The 26,003-nt window shown below is 46.1% G+C and overlaps 1 protein-coding gene across 4 annotated transcripts in view; it reads left to right on the plus strand.

Moving 5' to 3' along the window:
• camk2a (calcium/calmodulin-dependent protein kinase II alpha) overlaps positions 1-26,003 on the plus strand; it is a 150,020-nt gene that overhangs the window by 118,434 nt on the left and 5,583 nt on the right. For 3 of the 4 annotated variants that reach the window (XM_014129573.2, XM_014129574.2, XM_014129572.2), the window contains exons 9-16: positions 4,298-4,392; positions 5,775-5,897; positions 6,010-6,093; positions 10,125-10,167; positions 15,692-15,729; positions 18,595-18,627; positions 19,116-19,164; positions 21,406-21,481. In XM_014129573.2, the coding sequence (XP_013985048.1) occupies positions 4,298-4,392; positions 5,775-5,897; positions 6,010-6,093; positions 10,125-10,167; positions 15,692-15,729; positions 18,595-18,627; positions 19,116-19,164; positions 21,406-21,481 (541 nt within the window). The remainder of the gene's footprint in view (positions 1-4,297; positions 4,393-5,774; positions 5,898-6,009; positions 6,094-10,124; positions 10,168-15,691; positions 15,730-18,594; positions 18,628-19,115; positions 19,165-21,405; positions 21,482-26,003) is intronic. The other variant, XM_014129575.2, reaches the window with a different exon arrangement.

Raw genomic sequence — 26,003 nt, forward strand, 5'->3', positions numbered from 1 at the left:
AGCCACTTCTTTGTTGCCCGGGTGGTGTGTTTGGGATCATTGTCATGCTGAAAGACCCAGCCACGTTTCAATCTTCAATGCCCTTGCTGATGGAAGGAGGTTTTCACTCAAAATCTCACGATACATGGCCCCATTCATTCTTTCCTTTACACGTATCAGTCGTCCTGGTCCCTTTGCAGAAAAACAGCCCCAAAGCATGATGTTTCCACCCCCATGCTTCACAGTAGGTATGGTGTTCTTTGGATGCAACTCAGCATTCTTTGTCCTCCAAACACGACGAGTTGAGTTTTTACCAAAAAGTTATATTTTGGTTTCATCTGACCATAATATGACATTCTCCCAATCCTCTTCTGGATCATCCAAATGCTCTCTAGCAAACTTCAGACGGGCCTGGACATGTACTGGCTTAAGCAGGGGGACACGTCTGGCACTGCAGGTTTTGAGTCCCTGGCGGCGTAGTGTGTTACTGATGGTAGGCTTTGTTACTTTGGTCCCAGCTCTCTGCATGTCATTCACTAGGTCCCCCCGTGTGGTTCTGGGATTTTTGCTCACCGTTCTTGTGATCATTTTGACCCCACGGGGTGAGATTTTGCGTGGAGCCCCAGATCGAGGGAGATTATCAGTGGTCTTGTATGTCTTCCATTTCCTAATAATTGCTCCCACAGTCGATTTCTTCAAACCAAGCTGCTTACCTATTGCAGATTCAGTCTTCCCAGCCTGGTGCAGGTCTACAATTTTGTTTCTGGTGTCCTTTGACAGCTCTTTGGTCTTGGCCATAGTGGAGTTTGGAGTGTGACTGTTTGAGGTTGTGGACAGGTGTCTTTTATACTGATAACAAGTTCAAACAGGTGCCATTAATACAGGTGGAGGACAGAGGAGCCTCTTAAAGAAGAAGTTACAGGTCTGTGAGAGCCAGAAATCTTGCTTGTTTGTAGGTGACCAAATACTTATTTTCCACCATAATTTGCAAATAAATTCATTAATAATCCTACAATGTGATTTTCTGGATTTGTTTTCTCATTTTGTCTGTCATAGTTGACGTGTACCTATGATGAAAATTACAGGTCTCTCTCATCTTTTTAAGTGGGAGAACTTGCACAATTGGTGGCTGACTAAATACTTTTTTGCCCCACTGTATGTGTTTTTAATGTTTTTACACTCAGTGTATATCTACATCATATGAATCATATATAAATCATTATTTTGACAATATGTAGTAGTACAGCCTCTTTTCACATTGATTTGAGTAGCTGCTCTTCAGCTCGGCTGGATTCAGCCGTTTAACCCGGTTTGGTTAGATTTCTTTTCAAACTTATTGACGTTTCAAGCTATCACTCTGTGCACATTGGTCTTTTGAAGCGGGAGAAGCTCATTGCTATGCACAGCTATATTTCCCTGCCTTTTGATATGGGCTTTGTGCTGCTGCTCCCCTTGAGAAGTGTGTGGGCTTCATGGCCGATGGGTCTGTGAGCCTGGCAGGCTTCGCAGCAGTGAGATGAATTCACAAGAGACATAAGGTTGAGGGCTGAGGGGGGCGACAGTGTGGGCAGGCGGGAGTGGGCAGGAGTTCATTCTCAGATTTCTAACGTCCTGACATGGAGCTGGATCTGTATGTGCACAGAACTGTGTGTATTGTTAACCCCACAGAGAGACCTTTCACCCAGAGAAAGGGAGTTCTCAGTGGTGGTTGGGGGGTATGGAATACATACAACACACACGCACACACACACACACACACATGCTAGCACACACACACACACACAAAGACACACATATACACTACTCCCTAGTGAGCGATCAAGATTCAGCACTATCAATTACTGCAGCACCTTTTCTTTTCATCAAAGATAGAGAGATTTTCAGTATGTACTTTATGCTAGTTAATTCTTAAGTAACCAGAGTGCTGTGTTGTGTTGCCAGGTGTGACAGCCTTCTATTGTATAGTGATGTACACTGAGTTTATAAAACCTTAGGAACACCTTCCTAATATTGAGTTGCCCCCCATTTTGCCCTCAGAACATCCTCAATTCGGGACATGGAGCCTACAAGGTGTTGAAAGTGCTCCACAGGGATGCTGGCCCATGTTGACTACAATGCTTCCCACAGTTGTGCCAAGTTGGCTGGATGTTCTTTGGGTGGTGGACCATTCTTGATACACACTGGAAACTGTTGAGCGGGAAAACCCCAGCAGCGTTACAGTTCTTGACACAAACCGGTGCGCCTGGCACCTACTACCATACCTCGTTCAAAGGCACTTAATTATTTTGTGTTGCCCATTCACTCTCTGAATGGCACACATACACAGTCCATGTCTCAATTGTCTCAAGGCTTAAAATTCCTTCTTTAACCTGTCTCCTCCCCTTCATCTACACTGATTGAAGTGGATTTAACAAGTGACATCAATAAGGGATCATAGCTTTCACCTGGATTTACCTGGTCAGTCTATGCCATGGAAAGAGCAGGTGTTCTTAATGTTTTGTATACTCAGTGTATAACGTATGTGTTGCCAGCTGTGACAGTCTTCTATTGTATAGTGATATATAACGATCTGTTGCCAGCTGTGACAGTCTTCTATTGTATAGTGATATATAACATCTGTGTTGCCAGTTGTGACAGTCTTCTATTGTATAGTGATGTATAACGTCTGTGTTGCCAGTTGTGACAGTCTTCTATTGTATAGTTATATATAACGTCTGTGTTGCCAGTTGTGACAGTCTTCTATTGTATAGTGATATATAACGTCTGTGTTGCCAGTTGTGACAGTCTTCTATTGTATAGTGATATATAACGTCTGTGTTGCCAGGTGTGACAGTCTTCTATTGTATAGTGATATATAACGTCTGTGTTGCCAGTTGTGACAGTCTTCTATTGTATAGTGATATATAACGTCTGTGTTGCCAGGTGTGACAGTCTTCTATTGTATGTATTGTCAGGTTTGACATCGTCAAGTGATGTATAACGTCTGTGTTGCCAGTTGTGACAGTCTTCTATTGTATAGTGATATATAACGTCTGTGGTGCCAGGTGTGACAGTCTTCTATTGTATGTAATGTCAGGTTTGACAGTCGTCTATTGTATAGTGATGTATAACATCTGTGTTGCCAGGTGTGACAGTCTTCTATTGTATAGTGATATATAACATCTGTGTTGCCAGGTGTTGCCAGTCTTCTATTGTATAGTGATGTATAACGTCTGTGTTGCCAGGTGTGACAGTCTTCTATTGTATAGTGATATATAACATCTGTGTTGCCAGTTGTGACAGTCTTCTATTGTATAGTGATATATAACGTCTGTGTTGCCAGTTGTGACAGTCTTCTATTGTATAGTGATATATAACATCTGTGTTGCCAGGTGTGACAGTCTTCTATTGTATAGTGATATATAACGTCTGTGTTGCCAGTTGTGACAGTCTTCTATTGTATAGTGATATATAACGTCTGTGTTGCCAGTTGTGACAGTCTTCTATTGTATAGTGATATATAACGTCTGTGTTGCCAGGTGTGACAGTCTTCTATTGTATGTATTGTCAGGTTTGACAGTCGTCTATTGTATAGTGATGTATAACGTCTGTGTTGCCAGTTGTGACAGTCTTCTATTGTATAGTGATATATAACGTCTGTGTTGCCAGTTGTGACAGTCTTCTATTGTATAGTGATATATAACGTCTGTGTTGCCAGGTGTGACAGTCTTCTATTGTATAGTGATATATAACGTCTGTGTTGCCAGTTGTGACAGTCTTCTATTGTATAGTGATATATAACATCTGTGTTGCCAGTTGTGCGTCTTCTATTGTATAGTGATATATAACGTCTGTGTTGCCAGTTGTGACAGTCTTCTATTGTATAGTGATGTATAACATCTGTGTTGCCAGGTGTGACAGTCTTCTATTGTATAGTGATGTATAACGTACTGTATGTGTTGCCAGTCTTCTATTGTATAGTGATGTATAACGTACTGTATGTGTTGCCAGGTGTGACAGTCTTCTATTGTATAGTGATGTATAACATCTGTGTTGCCAGGTGTGACAGTCTTCTATTGTATAGTGATGTATAATGTACTGTATGTGTTGCCTTTCTTCTATTGTATAGTGATGTATAACGTACTGTATGTGTTGCCAGTCTTCTATTGTATAGTGATGTATAATGTACTGTATGTGTTGCCTTTCTTCTATTGTATAGTGATGTATAACGTACTTTATGTGTTGCCAGTCTTCTATTGTATAGTGATGTATAATGTACTGTATGTGTTGCCTTTCTTCTATTGTATAGTGATGTATAACGTACTGTATGTGTTGCCAGGTGTGATCCTGTACATCCTACTGGTGGGATATCCTCCGTTCTGGGATGAGGACCAGCACAGACTGTACCAGCAGATCAAGGCTGGGGCCTACGATGTGAGTCAAATCAAATCAAACTTTATTTGTCACATGTGCCGAATACAACATGTGTAGATCTTACTGTGAAATGCTTACTTACAAGCCCTTAATTAACAGTGCAGTTCAAGAAAGAGTTAAGAAAATATTTACCAAATAAAAAAATGTAAAAAATAATAAAAAGTAACACAATAAAATATCAATAACGAGGCTATATACGGGGTACCAGTACCGAGTCAATGTGCAGGGGTACAGGTTAGTTGAGGTAATTTGTACATGTAGGTAGGGGTGAAGAGTCACATCTATCCTAGCTCCTGTTCTTACTGTAACTATATCCCTCCATTCCATCACTGCTCACGGCTGCTGGGGAAAAGCACAGTGTCTCTTCAGGATTGTGTAACACACCAGTTTCCAAAGAGATGAATCATCCTGAATTCAGTGCCTGATAATGGTTTCTTTCTGCTGGGAGGAAAACACATCTTCTACTTTTTCTTCTTCAATTGCAGTCCTAGCAGCCCATGGCTCTGTTCTTTAATATTTTTCTACTCTGTCCTTATCACGTTTCAAGGTGTGACCCAGATGCAGACAGTGTTGAAGAAACAAAAGTTTATTCCTTAAACAGGGGCAGGCAAACAACAGGTCAAGGCAGGCAGGGGTCAATAATCCAGAGAGGGTGCAAAGGTACAGGACAGCAGGCAGGCTCAGGGTCAGGGTCAGGGCAGGCAGAACATTCAGAACCGGGAAACTAAACAGGAGCAAGAAACAAATGGGAGCAGGGAAACAAAATGCTGGTAGGTTCTATGAACAAAACGAACTGGCAACAGACAAACAGAGAACACAGGTATAAATACACAAGGGATAATGGGGAAGATGGGCGACACCTGGAGGGGGGTGGAGACAAGTACAAAGACAGGTGAAACAGATCAGGGCGTGACAGTCCTTTCATATTTCTCTACTCGGTCCTTTCACATTCCTATCCTCTGCCTACAGAATGTTTACCCTCATATATCGTTTGGAAAATGTACCTTTAGGATTATTTTCACTCATTTGAAGATCATCACCAGTTTGAATTCCCATGATTTATGTAAGCAATAAGGCCCGAGGGGGTGTGGTACATGACCAATATACCACGGCTAAGGGCTGTTCTTAAGCATGGCGCAATGTGGAGTGCCTGGATACAGCCCTTAGCCGTGGTATATTGGACATATACCACAAACCCCTGAGGTGCCTTCTTGCTATTATAAACTGGTTACCAATGTAATTAGAGCAGTAAAAATAAATGTTTGCCATACCTGTGGTATACGGTCTGATATACCACTGCTGTCAGCCAATCAGCATTCAGGGCTCGAACCACCCAGTTTATAATTGTATGTTAATACCAAATACCTCCTCGTGTCCTGTAGTTCCCCTCGCCAGAGTGGGACACTGTTACTCCAGAGGCCAAGGATCTCATCAACAAGATGTTGACCATCAACCCTGCCAAGCGCATCACAGCCTCTGAGGTTCTCAAACATCCCTGGATCTCAGTGAGTTCAGAGCATTCTCACAATGATCACCTTGTCCAGTAAGATCCGGCCCGGTGTCTAACCTGATATGTCTTTATTTTTTCCTTCTATCGCTCTCTCTCTCTCTCTACAGCACCGCTCCACTGTGGCCTCCTGCATGCACAGACAGGAGACGGTGGAGTGCCTGAAAAAGTTCAACGCCAGAAGAAAACTCAAGGTATAGTCAACTTCTGGGAGCAACATGACATGTAGATATGATAATGGAACAGTCCATGTTACTCTCTTTTGACCAGGGTAGGAAAACAATATCAGATTTTCTGGGTCACTAGTGATGGGAGTTTGAGTGACATTGGAAATGTGATCTATCAAGGCAAAATGGCTTTCATTAAACGAGTCCAAGCACGGTTCAAGATGAGAGGACATCTCTTTGTTTCATTTGTGTGACGTGAAAACTCTCATTCATTTGGCTATGTAACTACAGCATTTGTGTTTGATCTTTTATATGACCCCTTTTAGACAGGTCCATTTAATTGTAATTCATTCAGGTTCCACTTTTCAGAGGAACAAATAGTGACTTTGGAACCATCTGGATACAGATCCTAAAAAATGACAACTTTTTTAAACTATTGGAGTACAGATCTCAGAAAGTGACTACTTTTTAAAACGATTGGAATACAGATCTCAGAAAGTGACTACTTTTTTAAACTATTTGAATACAGATCGTATAAAGCAACTACTTAAAAAAAGATTTCTCAGGAAGCGACTATTGGATTGGCTGGCTTCAACTAATGGCAGGGCTGTATCTGGAACCGCATGTTGAAGATATAAATATAATTAATAGAGCACACACAATCTCCTGTACTATTCCAATCTATCTGACAGTCATATTTGATCTACACAATAAATGTATATCTGAACATTCTGTAAATGTCCATTCCCCTGAATCAAATCAAATACAATTTTATTGGTCACATACACATGGTTAGCAGATATTATTACGAGTGCAGCGAAATGCTTATGGTTCTAGATCCGACAGTGCAGCAGTATCTAACAGGTAATATCTAACAATTCCACAACAAAACCTAATACACACAATCTAGTAAAGGAATGGGATGAGAATATATAAGTATAAAATATATGGATGAGAAGTGATAGAGCGGCTAAGATGCAATAGATAATATAGAATGATCATGTTTTAAGGTAGGCAGGCAGGGCTCAATAATCCAGAGAGGGTGTAAGGCACCGGAACAGCAGGCTGGCTCAGGGTCAGGTATGAATACCCAGTGGATAATGGGGAAGATGGGGGACACCTGGAGGGGGTTGGAGACAAGCACAAGGACAGGTGAAACAGATCAGGGTGTAACAAGAATAGATAGTGTAGGATACAGTATACAGTATATACAGTACATATGAGATAAGTAATGCGAGATATGTAAACATTCTTAAAGTGGCATTATTAAAGTGACATTATTGGGGGTGGCAGCATAGCCTAGTGGTTAGAGTGTTGGACTAATAACCGAAAGGTTGCAAGATCAAATCCCTGAGCTCACAAGGTACAAATCTATTGTTCTGCCCCTGAACAAGGCTGTTATCCCACTGTTCCTAGGCTGTCATTGAAAATAGGAATTTGTTCTTAACTGACTTGCCTGGTAAAATAAAATTAAAGTGGCTGGTGTTCCATTTATTAAAGAGGCCAATGATATCAAGTATGTTGGTCGGCAGCCGCCTCTAGAGATGGCTGATTAACAATCTTATGGACTTGAGATATAAGCTGTTTTTCAATCTCTCTCTCCCAGCTTTGATGCAGCTGTACTGATCTCACCTTCTGGATGGAAGCGAGGGGAACAGGTAGAGGCTCGGGTGTTGATTGTCCTTGATTATCTTTTTGCCTCCTGTGACATCGGGTGTTGTAGGTGTCCTGGAGAGCTGGTAGTTTGCCCCTGGTGATGCGTTGTGCACCAGCCTCTGGAGAGCCCTGCGGTTGTAGGCGGTACATTTGTCGTACCAGGTGGTGATACAGCCTGACAGGATGCTCTCGATTGTGCACCTGTAAACGTTAGTGAGTGTTTTCGGTGACAAGCCACATTTTTTCAGCCTCCTGAGGTTGAAGATGCGCTGTTGTACCTTCTTCACCACCCTGTCTGTGTGCGTGAACCATTTCAGTTTGTGATATGTACACCGAGGAACTTAAAACTTTCCACCTTCTCCACTGCTGTCCCGTCGATGTGGATAGGGGGGTGCTCCCTTTGCTCTTTCCTGAAGTCCACGATCATCTCTTTTGTTTTGCTGACATTGAGTGAGAGGTTATTTTCCTGACATCACACTCCAAGGGCCCTCACCTCCTCCCTGTAGGCTGTCCCGTCATTGTTGGTAATAAAGCCTACCACTGTTGTGTCGTCAGCAAACTTATTTCTTATTTTTAATATTTTTTTACCCCAATTTCATGGTATCCAATTGATAGTTACAGTCTTGTCTCATCGCGGCAACTCCCATACGGACTCGAGAGAGGCGAAGGTCGAGAGCCGTGCGTCCTCTGAAACACAACCCAACCAAGCCGCACTGCTTCTTGGCACAATGCCCACTTAATCCGGAAGCCAGCCGCACCAATATGTTGGAGGAAACACCGTACACCTGGCAACCATGTCAGCGTGCACTGCGCCCGGCCTGCCACAGGAGTCGCTAGTTTGCGATGGGACAAACCCTCCCTTAACCCGGATGAGTGGGCCTCGTCGGTGGCACTGTATTGTCCTCAAAGCGAGTAAAGAAGTTGTTCAATTTGTCTGGAAGCAAGATGTTGATGTTCGCGACGGGGCAGGTTTTCTTTTTCTAATTGTGATTGTCTCTAGATCCTGCCACATACGTCCATTGCCCCAGGTGTACATAATCAAGTCAAACCAATTAACCAATTACATGTTGTACAGATAAGTATAAATACGTTGTGATGCTCAACTACTGTGTGACTCTTTCAACATGCCACTGAAAAGGTTGAAAGCTGCAATTCATTTTATGATACCTGAAAATACTGCAGAGTAACTCAAAGCCATTTGCAAAGTTCAAGTTGGATGTTTAGTAAAAACAACTTTGAACCTCTTTGTCCATTTGAGGGTAAGTGTTCTCAACTACACGCTATGCAATCTTTTAGCTGTAGTTGATTCGAGAAGGCAGTTTTGGGATATTTATTTTCCTTTCGACACTTAATAGACATATTTTGTTATTGTTAGCCTCCTCAGTAACACTTAACATTAAACTGTTCTTGCGCCTGTGTAATAAAACAAAATTACTTTTGGAGCGACTTTTTATTAGCACATTGTTAACATTATACTTTGGTAATTGCATTTTAATCGCATAGCAACGAGCTGAGAGTTTGTAACTACTGTACACAAGTGACTGTTCCTTATTCCACTTATGCAATAACTCCATCATTATGCAATTTTAAAGCAATTTCCACATTCCAATGTAACTGCAATGTTGCTATTGTCACAAAGTTACTAGACATGTATAAGTACTTGATGTGTCACTGTATGTCTCACTCATTATGAAAATATATCTGTTTATCATTTTGAAGCCGCACAAGTGGTACGCTTTAATGTTGAGGTGATTGTGCCCATTGTGTATTTAATTCTAAGCTATAGGCTATATTAAAGAAATATCCAAGACCCCTCCAAACCATGTGCTTATGATCATATATCAGATCTCACTGTTGTAGTTTCTGGTTCTTCATCAAATATTTGGCAGCCATCAAATACATCTTTTTTTGTTTTCAAATAACTTGCATATATTCAAATACCTAAAAAAATGTCTGAGACCTGTATTTCAATATTAAAGAAAATAGTGGCCTTTTAGTTGAAACTCTATCTAAACTATATTAGACTACCTTTTCAAATAAACTACAAAATACATCTATGTTCTGCCCAGGTCTGATCTACACACACAACGGCAGTGTGAAATTGTTCATGCAGTAATACCAAATGCTTTTTAAATTGAGTTTTGCCAATTATTTGCCAATGCAAACATTTTTATTTGGTGCTGTTAAAACATAGCAACTGTGACAGTACTCTAGGTTATTCCCTTGACAATAAGCAGCAATCCAAACTGTTGATATTACATGTAAGCAAGCTAATCAAGCTGTTGATAATATATTCCAGCCAAGCTTGGTTGCCAAGAACACGGTGGCATTATAAAATGTACTTTTTAATGAATCCTTTTGTATTTTCATTTCTTATGTAACGATCCGTCTCTTCTTATCAGGGTGCCATTCTCACCACCATGTTGGCGACTCGGAACTTCTCAGGTAAGTCCTGTAGAGGTGCCTTGTCAGAACGGTCCTCCTCTACCTTCTGGAGTGAGAGTGGGCTTATTAATACTAATTATATATGACATTTGTCAGACTTTCTATCCAAAGAGACTTACAATCATGGATGCATAACATTTCTACATACGGGTGGTCCCAGGAATGGAACCCACTATCCTGACGTTGCAAGCTCCATGCTCTACCAACGGAGCTACAGACTAGAGGACTGCCACTATTCGGTCACTATTCTAGAGGAACGACATGGGCTCAGGAGGCTGGCCCTAGACTGGGGGACTCCAAGCCCATGGAGCAGGGAGATGGCTGGCCCTAGACTGGGGGGCTCCAAGCCCAAGGAGCAGGGAGGAGGCTGGCCCTAGACTGGGGGACTCCAAGCCCATGGAGCAGGGAGGAGGCTGGTCCTAGACTGGGGGGCTCCAAGCCCATGGAGCAGGGAGGAGGCTGGCCCTAGACTGGGGGACTCCAAGCCCATGGATCAGGGAGATGGCTGGTCCTAGACTGGGGGGCTCCAAGCCCAGGGAGCAGGGAGGAGGCTGGCCCTAGACTGGGGGGCTCCAAGCCCATGGCCATGGATCAGGGAGGAGGCTGGTCCTAGACTGGGGGGCTCCAAGCCCATGGAGCAGGGAGGAGGCTGGTCCTAGACTGGGGGGCTCCAAGTGCACGGAGCAGGGAGGAGGCTGGTCCTAGACTGGGGGGCTCCAAGCCCATGGTAGCAGGGAGGAGGCTGGTCCTAGACTGGGGGGCTCCAAGTGCACGGAGCAGGGAGGAGGCTGGTCCTAGACTGGGGGGCTCCAAGCCCATGGCCATGGATCAGGGAGGAGGCTGGCCCTAGACTGGGGGGCTCCAAGCCCATGGAGCAGGGAGGAGGCTGGTCCTAGACTGGGGGGGCTCCAAGCCCATGGAGCAGGGAGGGGGCTGGTCCTAGACTGGGGGGCTCCAAGCCCATGGAGCAGGGAGGAGGCTGGTCCTAGACTGGGGGGCTCCAAGCCCATGGAGCAGGGAGGAGGCTGGTCCTAGACTGGGGGGCTCCAAGCCCATGGAGCAGGGAGGAGGCTGGTCCTAGACTGGGGGACTCCAAGCCCATGGAGCAGGGAGGAGATGATGACAGCTTGTAGACTCACTGGTCATGCATCAAGACACTTCCCCATGCCAATTGACACTCCCCTGTCCGACACTCCGATCGTTACAACACACTAATTCACTGTCACAAGTTAGAATGACGTCTGGGATGTCTGTTCAAAACCGACACAAGATGGACAAGTTGTGCTTCGACTGTAAATCAATAGCTGAACGGTGATAGGGACGATGGAATAGCCTGGCCATCTGCTTACAAACACTAGTTATCACAATGTACATTTGCTGCTTGACAAATGTGCATGTGTTATTATCATTACAGCCCACTTACTGTGGCTGAGCCATCTGCTATTGGGTCCTCAGTCCCTCCATGACTTCACTCAGATGGGCCGTGGAATCCACCACTTCAGGTGGAACATAGTATGTGGGTATGGACCATCCCTATGTTGCTGTTATCTGAAATGTTTTGTCAAAATCCTCTACATTCTTATACTCCCCTTGGCTGCAAGGAAGGGCCAGCTGAGATGAAGGAGTCACAGTGGAATGTTGTTAGAAAATAAAGAGGATGGAGTTCCCTCTGGCGTGTAGCCTTGTGTGTCTTTGGCAGGCTCCCGCTACACCATAAGGTCACACAAGCGTATAATCAATGTAGGCACTCTCACAGACTCAGAGATGGAGGGATCCCCTTCAAAGCCCACAGTTTACACATCCCTACCAATCTCCAACCAGCGTAATATAATTGTTCTCCTCTCAGAACTCCACAATCACTCATATTAAACGTGTGGACCTGAAATGGACAAGGAAAATAATAGCAGTAAGGGGTCATCTTTCAACGTGTAGGCATTGTCATATCAATCAGGTATAGACCCCCTCCCCCCCCACCCCATATCCCCCACCTGCCAGGGAATTTTGTCCGATAGCCAAGCCCCATAAGACTCACCCTGGAGGACCGTAAAACCATCTCAGCACCTCTAAGCACTACCATTCATCTTTGATTTTCCGCTCTCCACTCTTGGTCTATCTTTACCCTCCAGCCGTGGAGAACCACAGTCCACAGATATACAGCAAGGTTACAGCCTTATGCCTATTTATAAAGTCCTCACTGTTCAGATAGTATGGCTGGAGCCAAATCTGCCCTTTCAGCTTTTAATGGCTGTTTTCCTAATCGTATTGACTCCTATGATGCTTGGGTGGGTCAGAAGTGCTGTGTAAACGCTGGTTCAGGGCCAGATTCACTTTTAAAATGATAAAATGATTAGAGTAGAGAAGCCAGGGCTTGGGGTTCCCAGAGCCAGTCCATTGCAGACCAGGGGGACCCCCATCGGCATATAGCCACACTCCCAGCAGCAGGGGAGAGTGGGGTCACGGAGCCAGGGGTCTGGGGGCCAGGGGGACTAGGAATCAGGCTACACCCCAGCTGACAAGAGGCCATGCTCCACACAGCCCCCTGTCCCCACAAAGGCGAAAATTTGTCGTCATGTTGAAGAAAATAAAGTGGGGGGAACACCATGGTTCAGCTCTCAGAGAGAGGACAAAACATGATTCCAGCTCAGAGACCAGGAGGAAGAGAGGACGTGAAGATGATAGGTAGAAGGATCGGTAACAAACTCTAGGGGAACAACAGGACGTGGTGTACTGTACGGGTCATAGCCAAACTTTATAGAGTGATTGAGCAGGGTAGGAATGTGCCCATGCTTTCTCCCTATCTCAAGTGCTCCTCTATCTGGGATCTCTCTCACCCACCGGCCAGCCTCTGTAGCAGAGCCCAGTCTGGACATCTCTCAGCCTCTGTAGCAGAGCCCAGTCTGGACCTCTCTCACCCACCGGCCAGCCTCTGTAGCAGAGCCCAGTCTGGACCTCTCTCACCCACCGGCCAGCCTCTGTAGCAGAGCCCAGTCTGGACCTCTCTCACCCACTGGCCAGCCTCTGTAGCAGAGCAGTCTGGACCTCTCTCAGCCTCTGTAGCAGAGCAGTCTGGACATCTCTCAGCCTCTGTAGCAGAGCAGTCCGGACATCTCTCAGCCTCTGTAGCAGAGCAGTCTGGACATCTCTCAGCCTCTGTAGCAGAGCAGTCCGGACATCTCTCAGCCTCTGTAGCAGAGCAGTCTGGACATCTCTCAGCATCTGTAGCAGAGCAGTCCGGACATCTCTCAGCCTCTGTAGCAGAGCAGTCTGGACATCTCTCAGCCTCTGTAGCAGAGCAGTCCGGACATCTCTCAGCCTCTGTAGCAGAGCAGTCCGGACATCTCTCAGCCTCTGTAGCAGAGCAGTCCGGACATCTCTCAGCCTCTGTAGCAGAGCAGTCCGGACATCTCTCAGCCTCTGTAGCAGAGCAGTCCGGACATCTCTCAGCCTCTGTAGCAGAGCAGTCCGGACATCTCTCAGCCTCTGTAGCAGAGCAGTCCGGACATCTCTCAGCCTCTGTAGCAGAGCAGTCCGGACATCTCTCAGCCTCTGTAGCAGAGCATTCCGGACATCTCTCAACCTCTGTAGCAGAGCAGTCCGGACATCTCTCAGCCTCTGTAGCAGAGCAGTCCGGACATCTCTCAACCTCTGTAGCAGAGCAGTCCGGACATCTCTCAGCCTCTGTAGCAGAGCAGTCCGGACATCTCTCAACCTCTGTAGCAGAGCAGTCCGGACATCTCTCAGCCTCTGTAGCAGAGCAGTCCGGACATCTCTCAGCCTCTGTAGCAGAGCAGTCCGGACATCTCTCAGCCTCTGTAGCAGAGCAGTCCGGACATCTCTCAGCCTCTGTAGCAGAGCAGTCCGGACATCTCTCAGCCTCTGTAGCAGAGCAGTCCGGACATCTCTCAGCCTCTGTAGCAGAGCAGTCCGGACATCTCTCAACCTCTGCAGCAGAGCAGTCCGGACATCTCTCAACCTCTGTAGCAGAGCAGTCCGGACATCTCTCAGCCTCTGTAGCAGAGCAGTCCGGACATCTCTCAGCCTCTGTAGCAGAGCAGTCCGGACATCTCTCAGCCTCTGTAGCAGAGCAGTCCGGATATCTCTCAGCCTCTGTAGCAGAGCAGTCCGGACATCTCTCAACCTCTGTAGCAGAGCAGTCCGGACATCTCTCAGCCTCTGTAGCAGAGCAGTCTGGACATCTCTCAGCCTCTGTAGCAGAGCAGTCTGGACATCTCTCAGCCTCTGTAGCAGAGCAGTCTGGACATCTCTCAACCTCTGTAGCAGAGCAGTCGGGACATCTCTCAGCCTCTGTAGCAGAGCAGTCTGGACATCTCTCAGCCTCTGTAGCAGAGCAGTCGGGACATCTCTCAACCTCTGTAGCAGAGCAGTCTGGACATCTCTCAGCCTCTGTAGCAGAGCAGTCGGGACATCTCTCAACCTCTGTAGCTGAGCAGTCTGGACATCTCTCAGCCTCTGTAGCAGAGCAGTCTGGACATCTCTCAACCTCTGTAGCAGAGCAGTCTGGACATCTCTCAACCTCTGTAGCAGAGCAGTCTGGACATCTCTCAACCTCTGTAGCAGAGCAGTCTGGACATCTCTCAGCCTCTGTAGCAGAGCAGTCTGGACATCTCTCAACCTCTGTAGCAGAGCAGTCTGGACATCTCTCAGCCTCTGTAGCAGAGCAGTCTGGACCCCTGGTGTTACACTATAGAGTGAACCATTAGGAATTAGAGTTTTTCTTATTTTATGGTGCTTAACTTCCCTAAAAACCCTTGTTTGACCAGTTGAATGACCTGAGAGAATCTTCAACAAGCCGCTGGGTTTGGATACTCCTAGTGACTCTTCGGCAATATGACCGTCTCATTGAGTTTTTGATCAGTGGAGATCAGGAAGAAGGCTTGATTTGAATAAAATATTATATTTTATTTCCCAGGAGACTTATGGATCAGGTTTTCTAAAATGTTCTTCTACCTCTTTTTATTTGACTGAGACTGTTGACCTTCGCCTTCCTCTTTTCATTTGACTGAGACTGTTGGCCTTCACCCTCTTCTTTTCATTTGACTGAGACTGTTGGCCATGCCCTTCGCCCTCCTCTTTTCATTTGACTGAGACTGTTGGCCATGCCCTTCGCCCTCCTCTTTTCATTTGACTGAGACTGTTGTCCTTCGCCCTCCTCTTTTCATTTGACTGAGACTGTTGGCCATGCCCTTCGCCCTCCTCTTTTCATTTGACTGAGACTGTTGGCCATGCCCTTCGCCCTCCTCTTTTCATTTGACTGAGACTGTTGGCCTTGCCCTTCGCCCTCCTCTTTTCATTTGACTGAGACTGTTGTCCTTCGCCCTCCTCTTTTCATTTGACTGAGACTGTTGTCCTTCGCCCTCCTCTTTTCATTTGACTGAGACTGTTGGCCATGCCCTTCGCCCTCCTCTTTTCATTTGACTGAGACTGTTGGCCATGTCCTTCTCCCTCGTCTTTTGGGCGTTAGTGCCCTTTTTCACCATCCTGTTTCTCTTTGTGTCCCGCGCAGGAGGTAACAAGGCCAACAAGAAGACTGATGGTGTGAAGGTAGGGCTTCAGCTCCACAGGGTTCTCTTTTCACCGTGGAGTAAACCTGGCCTGGAGGAACATTATTTAAAAATGTGGCCGTTATTCAACATTTTGTGAAAGTTGTAAGCTATTTTCACCTTCTATGCAAAACTGAATAAATCAAACATGCTCTTTGAAAAGGTAACATCACAGATCCAAGTAGTCAATGGGATTGTGGGAGTTTCAATGTCTGCTCCATTCTCTCTGAACACACCGGCTGGCCCCACCCAAAATGTGTCCTCCAGTCCAGTCCAGTCCCAGGACAGTACTATGAGATAGGTATCTAATGGGATTAGTGCTTTGACAGTTCATCTGTATCAAAGCCAGTAGGAGAGTCTGTCTGTTTATTTGTGTTTGTGAGTGTTCCACTATTATAAGTGTGTTTCTGTAAGTTAGTCTGTGTGAGTTACTAAATACATGTATCAGGGATAGGCTCCACCGGTGGTATTCCCCCAGTTGCCGCTGGGGCCTTAAGGAGCAGCCAGTCCAGTCCAGGGTGTCTGATACTGGGATTAGTGAGGCATGCTGCTGGCCACACAGCCCTGCCAGCTCTGCCTTATCAAAGACATTCATCCCTGACCACAGCCCTGCCAGCTCTGCCTTATCAAAGACATTCATCCCTGACCACAGCCCTGCCAGCTCTGCCTTATCAAAGACATTCATCCCTGACCACAGCCCTGCCAGCTCTGCCTTATCAAAGACATTCATCCCTGACCACAGCCCTGCCAGCTCTGCCTTATCAAAGACATTCCTCCCTGACCACAGCCCTGCCAGCTCTGCCTTATCAAAGACATTCCTCCCTGACCACAGCCCTGCCAGCTCTGCCTTATCAAAGACATTCATCCCTGACCACAGCCCTGCCAGCTCTGCCTTATCAAAGACATTCATCCCTGACCACAGCCCTGCCAGCTCTGCCTTATCAAAGACATTCATCCCTGACCACAGCCCTGCCAGCTCTGCCTTATCAAAGACATTCCTCCCTGACCACAGCCTTGCCAGCTCTGCCTTATCAAAGACATTCATCCCTGACCACAGCCCTACCAGCTCTGCCTTATCAAAGACATTCATCCCTGACCACAGCCCTGCCAGCTCTGCCTTATCAAAGGCATTCCTCCCTGACCACAGCCTTGCCAGCTCTGCCTTATCAAAGGCATTCCTCCCTGACCACAGCCCTGCCGGGCCCAGAGGTTTCCTACACTACACACCGCCACAAGGGGTACAACCGCCACAACCGCCACAAGGGCCACACCGCCACAACCGCCACACTGCCACACCTCCTCAACCGCCACAACCGCCACACCTCCTCAACAGCCACAACCGCCACAATCGCCACACCTCCTCAACCGCCACAAACGCCACACCTCCACAACCGCCACAACCGTCACACCTCCTCAACTACCACACCTACTCAATCGCCACAACCGCCACAACCTCCACACCTCCTCAACAGCCACAACCGCCACAATCGCCACACCTCCTCAACCGCCAAAACCGCCACACCTCCTCAACCACCACACCGCCACAACCTCCACACCTCCTCAACTGCCACACCTCCTCAACCGCCACAACCGCCACAATCGCCACAACCGCCACGCCTCCTCAACCGCCACACCTCCTTAGCCGCCACAACCGCCACAACCGCCACACCTCCTCAACCGCCACAACCGCCACAACCGCCACACCTCCTCAACCGCCACACCTCCTCAACCGCCACAACCGCCACACCTCCTCAACCGCCACACCTCCTCAACCGCCACAACCGCCACACCTCCACACTGCCACAACAGCCACATCACCACAACAGCCACACCGCCACAACCGCCACACCTCTTCAACCGCCACAACAGCCACACCTCTTCAACCCCCACAACCGCCACACCGCCACAACAGCCACACCGCCACAACCGCCCCAACAGCCACAACAGCCACACCTCCACACCGCCACACAGCCACAACCACCACAACCGCCACACCGCCATAACAGCCACACCTCCACAACAGCCACACCTCCACAACAGCCACACCTCCACAACAGCCACACCTCCATAACAGCCACACCTCCACAACAGCCACACCTCCACAACAGCCACACCGCCACAACCGCCACAACAGCCACACCTCCACAACCGCCACACCGCCACAACAGCCACACCGCCACAACAGCAACAACAGCCACACCACCACACCGCCACAACAGCCACACCGCCACAACAGCCACACCGCCACAACAGCCACACCGCCACAACAGCCACACCGCCACACCGCCCGCCGACCAGACTGCTCACAGAGGTGTCCTGGGGAGATGACAACGGCAACGTTGGCAACACGAACCCCAAACACACACACACACATCCTGAGCCTCAAACCCACATACATGTCCTCCCTCTGCAGCATGGAGGTGTCCCTCTCCTCCCTCTGTAGCATGGAGGTGTCCCTCTCCTCCCTCCGCAGCATGGAGGTGTCCCTCTCCTCCCTCCGCAGCATGGAGGTGTCCCTCTCCTCCCTCTGCAGCATGGAGGTGTCCCTCTCCTCCCTCCGCAGCATGGATGTGTCCCTCTCCTCCCTCCGCAGCATGGAGGTGTCCCTCTCCTCCCTCCGCAGCATGGAGGTGTCCCTCTCCTCCCTCCGCAGCATGGAGATGTCCCTCTCCTCCCTCCGCAGCATGGAGGTGTCCCTCTCCTCCCTCCGCAGCATGGAGGTGTCCCTCTCCTCCCTCCGCAGCATGGAGGTGTCCCTCTCCTCCCTCCGCAGGATGGAGGTGTCCCGCTCCTCCCTCTGTCGCTCCCTGGCGTCTCCATCTCATCCTGTGTGTTCCTGTCTAACCTCTTCTCATTTCTCTTCCAGAAAAGGAAGTCCAGTTCCAGCGTCCAGCTGATGGTGAGTGTGATATTCCCCACCCGCTTGGCCATGCCTCTCGGCCACGCCTCTCGGCTTTCCACCTAACAGGGAAAGTGATAATAGCTTTAGAAAATCCAAACGAACCAATGAGCAAGCGAATAAAGCTGTCATTCAAAATGGAGCTGGACTTTCTTTTTGTTTTTGTGTGTGACCATCCCATCTCTAACGTTGCCTAATCCCGATGCTTTTTGATATGCTCTTGGGGGTTCATCGGGGGGGTAACCCATCTCTCCTTCTCTAGGTGTTTCCCTCCCTCCCATATCTCACCCTACTCCTAACCAGCTAGACCTCAGAAATAACCAAACAGCCTGTTCTCTCTCTCTTAAAGGTGCAGACAGGGAGGCAGCTGTCTGTTGGAGGTGTGTGTGTGTTGTGTTGACCCGGCTCTTCCACTTCCTGGTGTGGAGAGAATACCACTTTCTATGATTGAGTGTGAATCTCTGAACCCGTCTGTGTGTCGTTTCTAGGAATCCTCTGAAAGCACCAACACCACTATTGAGGACGAAGACACCAGAGGTAAGGTTCTCCCCTCGTCTCACCTCTCATCGCCTCACCACTAGCAGTCTGGACATGTTAATAGGACAGGGTGACAGCTGTCAGGGGGAATAGATCTCTGCTAAACTAAACAGATATCCTACGGTGGTCATATATGTTGCACACACTCACATATTGAGCTGTTGAGATATGGCTTTCTCTGGCTCAGGAAGTGATACTCGATAATGCTAAAAATAACCCCAAAACCAGCACAACACTGCTGTGGATAGGTTCACTCTTACTTCAGTTACCGTCCATTTACATGACTGACAACCTAACAGAGGGGGAGAACAGATTGACAATCTCTGCCTTATGTTTTTCGAGAAGGGTCTACCATGACGATTGGCTACTGTGAAAGCATTTCCGTTAATAAAGCAATGCAAATAGCTACTGTATGGAACTCTATTTAATAGCTTGACTGAGGCAGTACTCTCATGAATGAATATGAGTAAGTCAGTTCAATAATGGCTGGTGGTGGAGTTGCATTGCTGTTGCTTATGCCAGTTTGAGCATCCGTGTTCTATGGAATGGGAATAAATAGATAGAAAGCCTGTCTTCTCTCTGTCAGTAAACCTTACAGCTCTTCCTAAGAGACGGGTCTGTTGTGAGGTAATGCTCCTCTTTGACTACAGCAGCTCATTGATGTTTTGGAAACAAATGGATACATTTCAACACGTTACCTCCTCCTACAAGAGTGGTTTGAGAAAATGTCATTGGGATTTCTCCAGAGAGGAGGTAGATGCATGTGGAAGAGCTACAATTAGGGCGATGCAGAGAAACTGTGTAGGTGGAGAGTGGGTGAGACGAGAGATAGAACAATGATCTCTGCAGTCGTTGAAGGTGTTGGGGGGGGGTGAAGGAAGGTTAGAGAGAGAGAAAGGAGAGAGAGAGAGAGAGAGAGAGATATGAAAGATGAAAGACTTCCTAAAGCACATGACAAGCGATATAAACATGTGTACTTGATAATTTGCTAGCTTTGACTGTCAATCACTGGCATAGCCTCTAATAGCTAGTGTATGTCAAATATCATCTGCATTCTACTGATTTCTAGGTAGCTTGAATTCTCCCAGTTCTGTATTTATTGAAGAGAAAGAGGGAGTTAGGAGGACAAACTGTGAGGATGTAACCCTCTGTGAGCATCCCCTCTTCACCATATGCAAGGCACGACCTTGCTTTCCCAACTCTGAGCTGCAACCCAGAGCTGGTGGGAGTGAAACTCTCCCTCTGCTGGCACAGTGCATCTCTCAGTGTGGGCAGAGAACAGCCCCCTCACACTCAACAAAGCACTGAGAGGCAGCAGGCAGACACACACACACACAAACAGACAACACACACACACGCACACATCCCAGGTCTGTACAAAAGGTCTATAACGCTAAATAAAAACTGTTGCTATACAGCAGGAACAAATCATTTATATATTCCAGTGCCAGGAATACTGTAGTCCTACAGTCCTATTCATCATGGTGCAGAGCTGTGTGTCAGAGCGGTGTGTCAGAACGGTGTGTCAGAATGGTGTGTCAGAGCTGTGTGCCATAACGGTGTGGCAGAGCTGTGTGCCAGAGCTGTGTGTCAGAGCGGTGTGTCAGAACGGTGTGTCAGAGCGGTGTGTCAGAACGGTGTGTCAGAGCTGTGTATCAGAACGGTGTGTCAGAACGGTGTGTCAGAACGGTGTGTCAGTGCTGTGTGTCAGAACGGTGTGTCAGTGCTGTGTGTCAGTGCTGTGTGTCAGAACGGTGTGTCAGAGCGGTGTGTCAGTGCTGTGTGTCAGAACGGTGTGTCAGAAAGGTGTGTCAGAGCGGTGTGTCAGAGCGGTGTGTCAGAGCGGTGTGTCAGTGCTGTGTGTCAGAACGGTGTGTCAGAACGGTGTGTCAGTGCTGTGTGTCAGAACGGTGTGTCAGTGCTGTGTGTCAGTGCTGTGTGTCAGAACGGTGTGTCAGAGCGGTGTGTCAGTGCTGTGTGTCAGAACGGTGTGTCAGAAAGGTGTGTCAGAGCGGTGTGTCAGAGCGGTGTGTCAGAGCGGTGTGTCAGAACGGTGTGTCAGAGCGGTGTGTCAGAGCTGTGTGTCAGAGCTGTGTGTCAGTGCTGTGTGTCAGAATGGTGTGTCAGTGCTGTGTGTCAGTGCTGTGTGTCAGACCGGTGTGTCAGAGCTGTGTGTCAGAGCTGTGTGTCAGTGCTGTGTGTCAGTGCTGTGTGTCAGTGCTGTGTGTCTATGTTTCACAGTGAGGAAACAGGAGATCATCAAGGTAACAGAGCAGCTCATAGAAGCCATCAGCAATGGAGACTTTGAGAGCTACACGTAAGTAAACAGACCAGATACTGCACCCGTTCACTCACTGTTCACTCACTGTTCACTCACTGCCCACTCACTGTTCACTCACTGTTCACTCACTGTTCACTCACTGCTCACTCACTTCTCACTCACTGCTCACTCACTGCTCACTCTCTGTTCACTCACTGTTCACTCACTGTTCACTCACTGCTCACTCACTGTTCACTCACTGTTCACTCACTGTCTTGCTGTAGAGAAGTGATAAAGAGGGTTAGAAACATACGTTGGTAACGAACATGTCTCCTACTGATACAGCACTATGATTGGCTTAACTCAGGGTTTGTCTTAACTGTAACATTGGTAATTGATAACTCAGGGTTTGTCTTAACTGTAACAGTGTAATTGGTAACTCAGGGTTTGTCTTAACTGTAACATTGGTAATTGATAACTCAGGGTTTGTCTTAACTGTAACAGTGTAATTGGTAACTCAGGGTTTGTCTTAACTGTAACAGTGTAATTGGTAACTCAGGGTTTGTCTTAACTGTAACAGTGTAATTGATAACTCAGGGTTTGTCTTAACTGTAACATTGGTAATTGATAACTCAGGGTTTGTCTTAACTGTAACAGTGTAATTGGTAACTCAGGGTTTGTCTTAACTGTAACATTGGTAATTGATAACTCAGGGTTTGTCTTAACTGTAACAGTGTAATTGGTAACTCAGGGTTTGTCTTAACTGTAACAGTGTAATTGATAACTCAGGGTTTGTCTTAACTGTAACAGTGTAATTGATAACTCAGGGTTTGTCTTAACTGTAACATTGGTAATTGATAACTCAGGGTTTGTCTTAACTGTAACAGTGTAATTGGTAACTCAGGGTTTGTCTTAACTGTAACAGTGTAATTGATAACTCAGGGTTTGTCTTAACTGTAACATTGGTAATTGATAACTCAGGGTTTGTCTTAACTGTAACAGTGTAATTGATAACTCAGGGTTTGTCTTAACTGTAACATTGGTAATTGATAACTCAGGGTTTGTCTTAACTGTAACAGTGTAATTGGTAACTCAGGGTTTGTCTTAACTGTAACATTGGTAATTGATAACTCAGGGTTTGTCTTAACTGTAACAGTGTAATTGATAACTCAGGGTTTGTCTTAACTGTAACAGTGTAATTGATAACTCAGGGTTTGTCTTAACTGTAACAGTGTAATTGATAACTCAGGGTTTGTCTTAACTGTAACAGTGTAATTGGTAACTCAGGGTTTGTCTTAACTGTAACAGTGTAATTGGTGACTCAGGGTTTGTCTTAACTGTAACAGTGTAATTGATAACTCAGGGTTTGTCTTAACTGTAACAGTGTAATTGATAACTCAGGGTTTGTCTTAACTGTAACAGTGTAATTGATAACTCAGGGTTTGTCTTAACTGTAACAGTGTAATTGATAACTCAGGGTTTGTCTTAACTGTAACAGTGTAATTGGTAACTCAGGGTTTGTCTTAACTGTAACAGTGTAATTGATAACTCAGGGTTTGTCTTAACTGTAACAGTGTAATTGATAACTCAGGGTTTGTCTTAACTGTAACAGTGTAATTGAAAGCTCAGTGTTTGGCTTTAGACATTATTCTAAGATTGCTTTGAGGTGGTTGTGAGGGGAAACCTCCGTAGGTCTATGTCCTTACTGATTTTACAGATATATTACTCCCAGTGCATGTGTCGGGGACTAAATTCTTCTAATCAAAGAGGGAGAAAACTGTCTGTATGACCAATCAAGGCCATTCGGACGCTGAACAAGTTAATCCCTTGATCATGAATAGCTGTGCATAGCATTAATTTGCTCCAAGACGATGCACATATGTTAAGATATTCCGGGCTATATGTTCGTCTGGCGTTAAGCAAGCCGTCCTTTGCAATTTTAACCTGTTTGAAAAATGTAAGTAATTTTCCTGCGACAATGCTTGCTTGTTTTCGATTTTGTTTGATTAAAAAACAAGTCCTTAGTAGACGACCGTTACCCTACTACAGGGTAGTACGAAAACTGGTTCAACAGCAATACGTCTGCTATTTCTCTTATCCTGGCCATGCATTAGCCAAGTACAGTAGCCTATATCCAGAAAATGTTTCTAAATGGTGTACTCGTGAGGCTTTTTTCTCAACATGCTTTTGCATTATTTACATACAGTAGGCCTACCTGCAGTGCATACTCCATTCGGCTTATATCCATCCCCTTTTCCAAAGAGCGCCTCTTGTCAGGTTACCAAAGACGCGGTGCTGCAAAAACACACTGTAAAACTATTATTATTAAGTAACTGCTTCCAATTAGGCTTTTTTTTTTACTAAACTTTTCAGTCAAGTGTTAAATGATTAAGATAAAAAAAAATGCCCAAACTTGGCTCCAACATGAGCAAACGTAGGACAACATTTTTGTCAACTTAAAATGATGTGTTTGCTAAATATTTCTCATATGTTCATTCAACTAGAAATTATTATTTTTGCATTTTACGCCCCCTAAAAAGGCTGCAAAAAAAGAAACGTCCTTTTTCAGGACCCTGTCTTTCAAAGATAATTTGTAAAAATCCAAATAACTTCATCGATCTTCATTGTATAGGGTTTAAACGCTGTTTCTCATGCTTGTTCAATAAACCATAAACAATGAATGAACATGCACCTGTGGAACGGTCGTTAAGACAATAACAGCTTAGACGGTAGGTTATGAAAACTTAGGACACTAAAGAGGCCTTTCTATTGACTCTGAAAAACACTAAAAGATAGATGCCCAGGGTCCCTGCTCATCTGCGTGAACGTGCCTTAGGCATGCTGCAAGGAGGTTGAGGACTGCAGATGTGGCCAGGGCAATAAATTGCAATGTCCGTACTGTGAGACGCCTAAGACAGCACTACAGGGAGACAGGACGGACAGCTGATCATCCTCGCAGTGGCAGACCACATGTAACAACACCTGGATCAGTACATCCGAACATCACACCTGCGGGACAGGTACAGGATGGCAACAACAACTGCCCGAGTTACACCAGGAACGCACAATCCCTCCATCAGTGCTCAGACTGTCCGCAATAGGCTGAGAGAAGCTGGACTGAGGGCTTGTAGGCCTGTTGTAAGGCAGGTCCTCACCAGACATCACCAGCAACAACGTTGCCTTTGGGCATAAACCCACCGTCGCTGGACCAGACAGGACTGGCAAAATGTGCTCTTTACTGACGAGTCACTGTTTTGTCTCACCAGGGGTGATGATCGGATTTGCGTTTATCGTAGAAGGAAAGAGCGTTACACCGAGGCCTGTACTCTGTAGCGGGGTCGATTTGGAGGTGAAGGATCCGTCATGGTCTGGGGCGGTGTGTCACAGAATCATCGGACTGAGATTGTTGTCATTACAGGCAATCTCAATGCTGTGCGTTACAGGGAAGACATCCTCCTCCCTCATGTGGTACCCTTCCTTCAGGCTCATCCTGAAATGACCAGCCATACTGCTCATGATATCCTGCAAGACAGGAATGTCAGTGTTCTGCCATGGCCAGCGAAGAGCCCGGATCTCAATCCCATTGAGCACGTCTGGGACCTGTTGGATCGGAGGGTGAGGGCTATACAGAAAATGGTATTCAACATGTCCTAACCTGGGATTTGAACTCACAACCGCTTGGTTCATAGCATTCCAATCTTCCTGCTACGCCACCATATCTGTGTCTATAACTAATTACACCTGTATTGCTACACTTTGTACTTTGTACACTCAACAAAAACTGCTTTATTTATCATGGTGATTAATGATAGATTAACATTAAAACAGTAATATGCCTCCACCAACATTAGACACCTATACAGAAAAACCTAAAATTGCTTAAATAGTTACATCAAATCAATGATGAGAGTATAGTCAGATTAACTGATAATTGGTGTAGACATGGTGGTGTAGACATGGTGGCATAGCAGGATGATCGGAATGCTGTGAGCCAAGAGTTTGTGAGTTCAAATCCCAATTGAAGACATGTTGAATAATAATGACTATATAAACAATCATGCACTATATAGTCAACATGTGTCAAATATGTACATTGAAAACACAATGTTAAAAGCACTCTGTGTGTGTAACTAGTTCCACAGCCTTTTTTGGGGGTAAGATGCCAAAAATAATAATTTGTAGTTGAATTAACATATGAGACAAATTGAGCAAACTCGTCATTTTTAATTGACCGTATTTTTGCCTATGTTTTCTCATGTTGGAGCTAAGTTTGGCTCAACTAAAAATCTTAAGTTCAGGTAACAAAAGTTGAGTAAACAAAAAAAGGCTGTGGAACCAGTTACTTAATAATAATTAGTTGAAGCATCTGGATTTGTGTTTTTTTTAAATAGTGTAGGCTATTCAAAATGTTCAGTCCTATAAGGCCATATCAAGGGGAGGCTGAGGAAATATCTGGCTTATTGAGAACCTACCTCACACATTTATGGGAGCCTAGTATTTTTTATTTGAGGTGAAGTGCGACGCGTAAAAGGCTTATACTCATTGATGCCAATTACAACAATGTTGACAATCAACACTC

Source organism: Salmo salar, chromosome ssa11 (assembly GCF_905237065.1).
Source record: "Salmo salar chromosome ssa11, Ssal_v3.1, whole genome shotgun sequence".
NCBI classification, from domain to species: domain Eukaryota; kingdom Metazoa; phylum Chordata; class Actinopteri; order Salmoniformes; family Salmonidae; genus Salmo; species Salmo salar.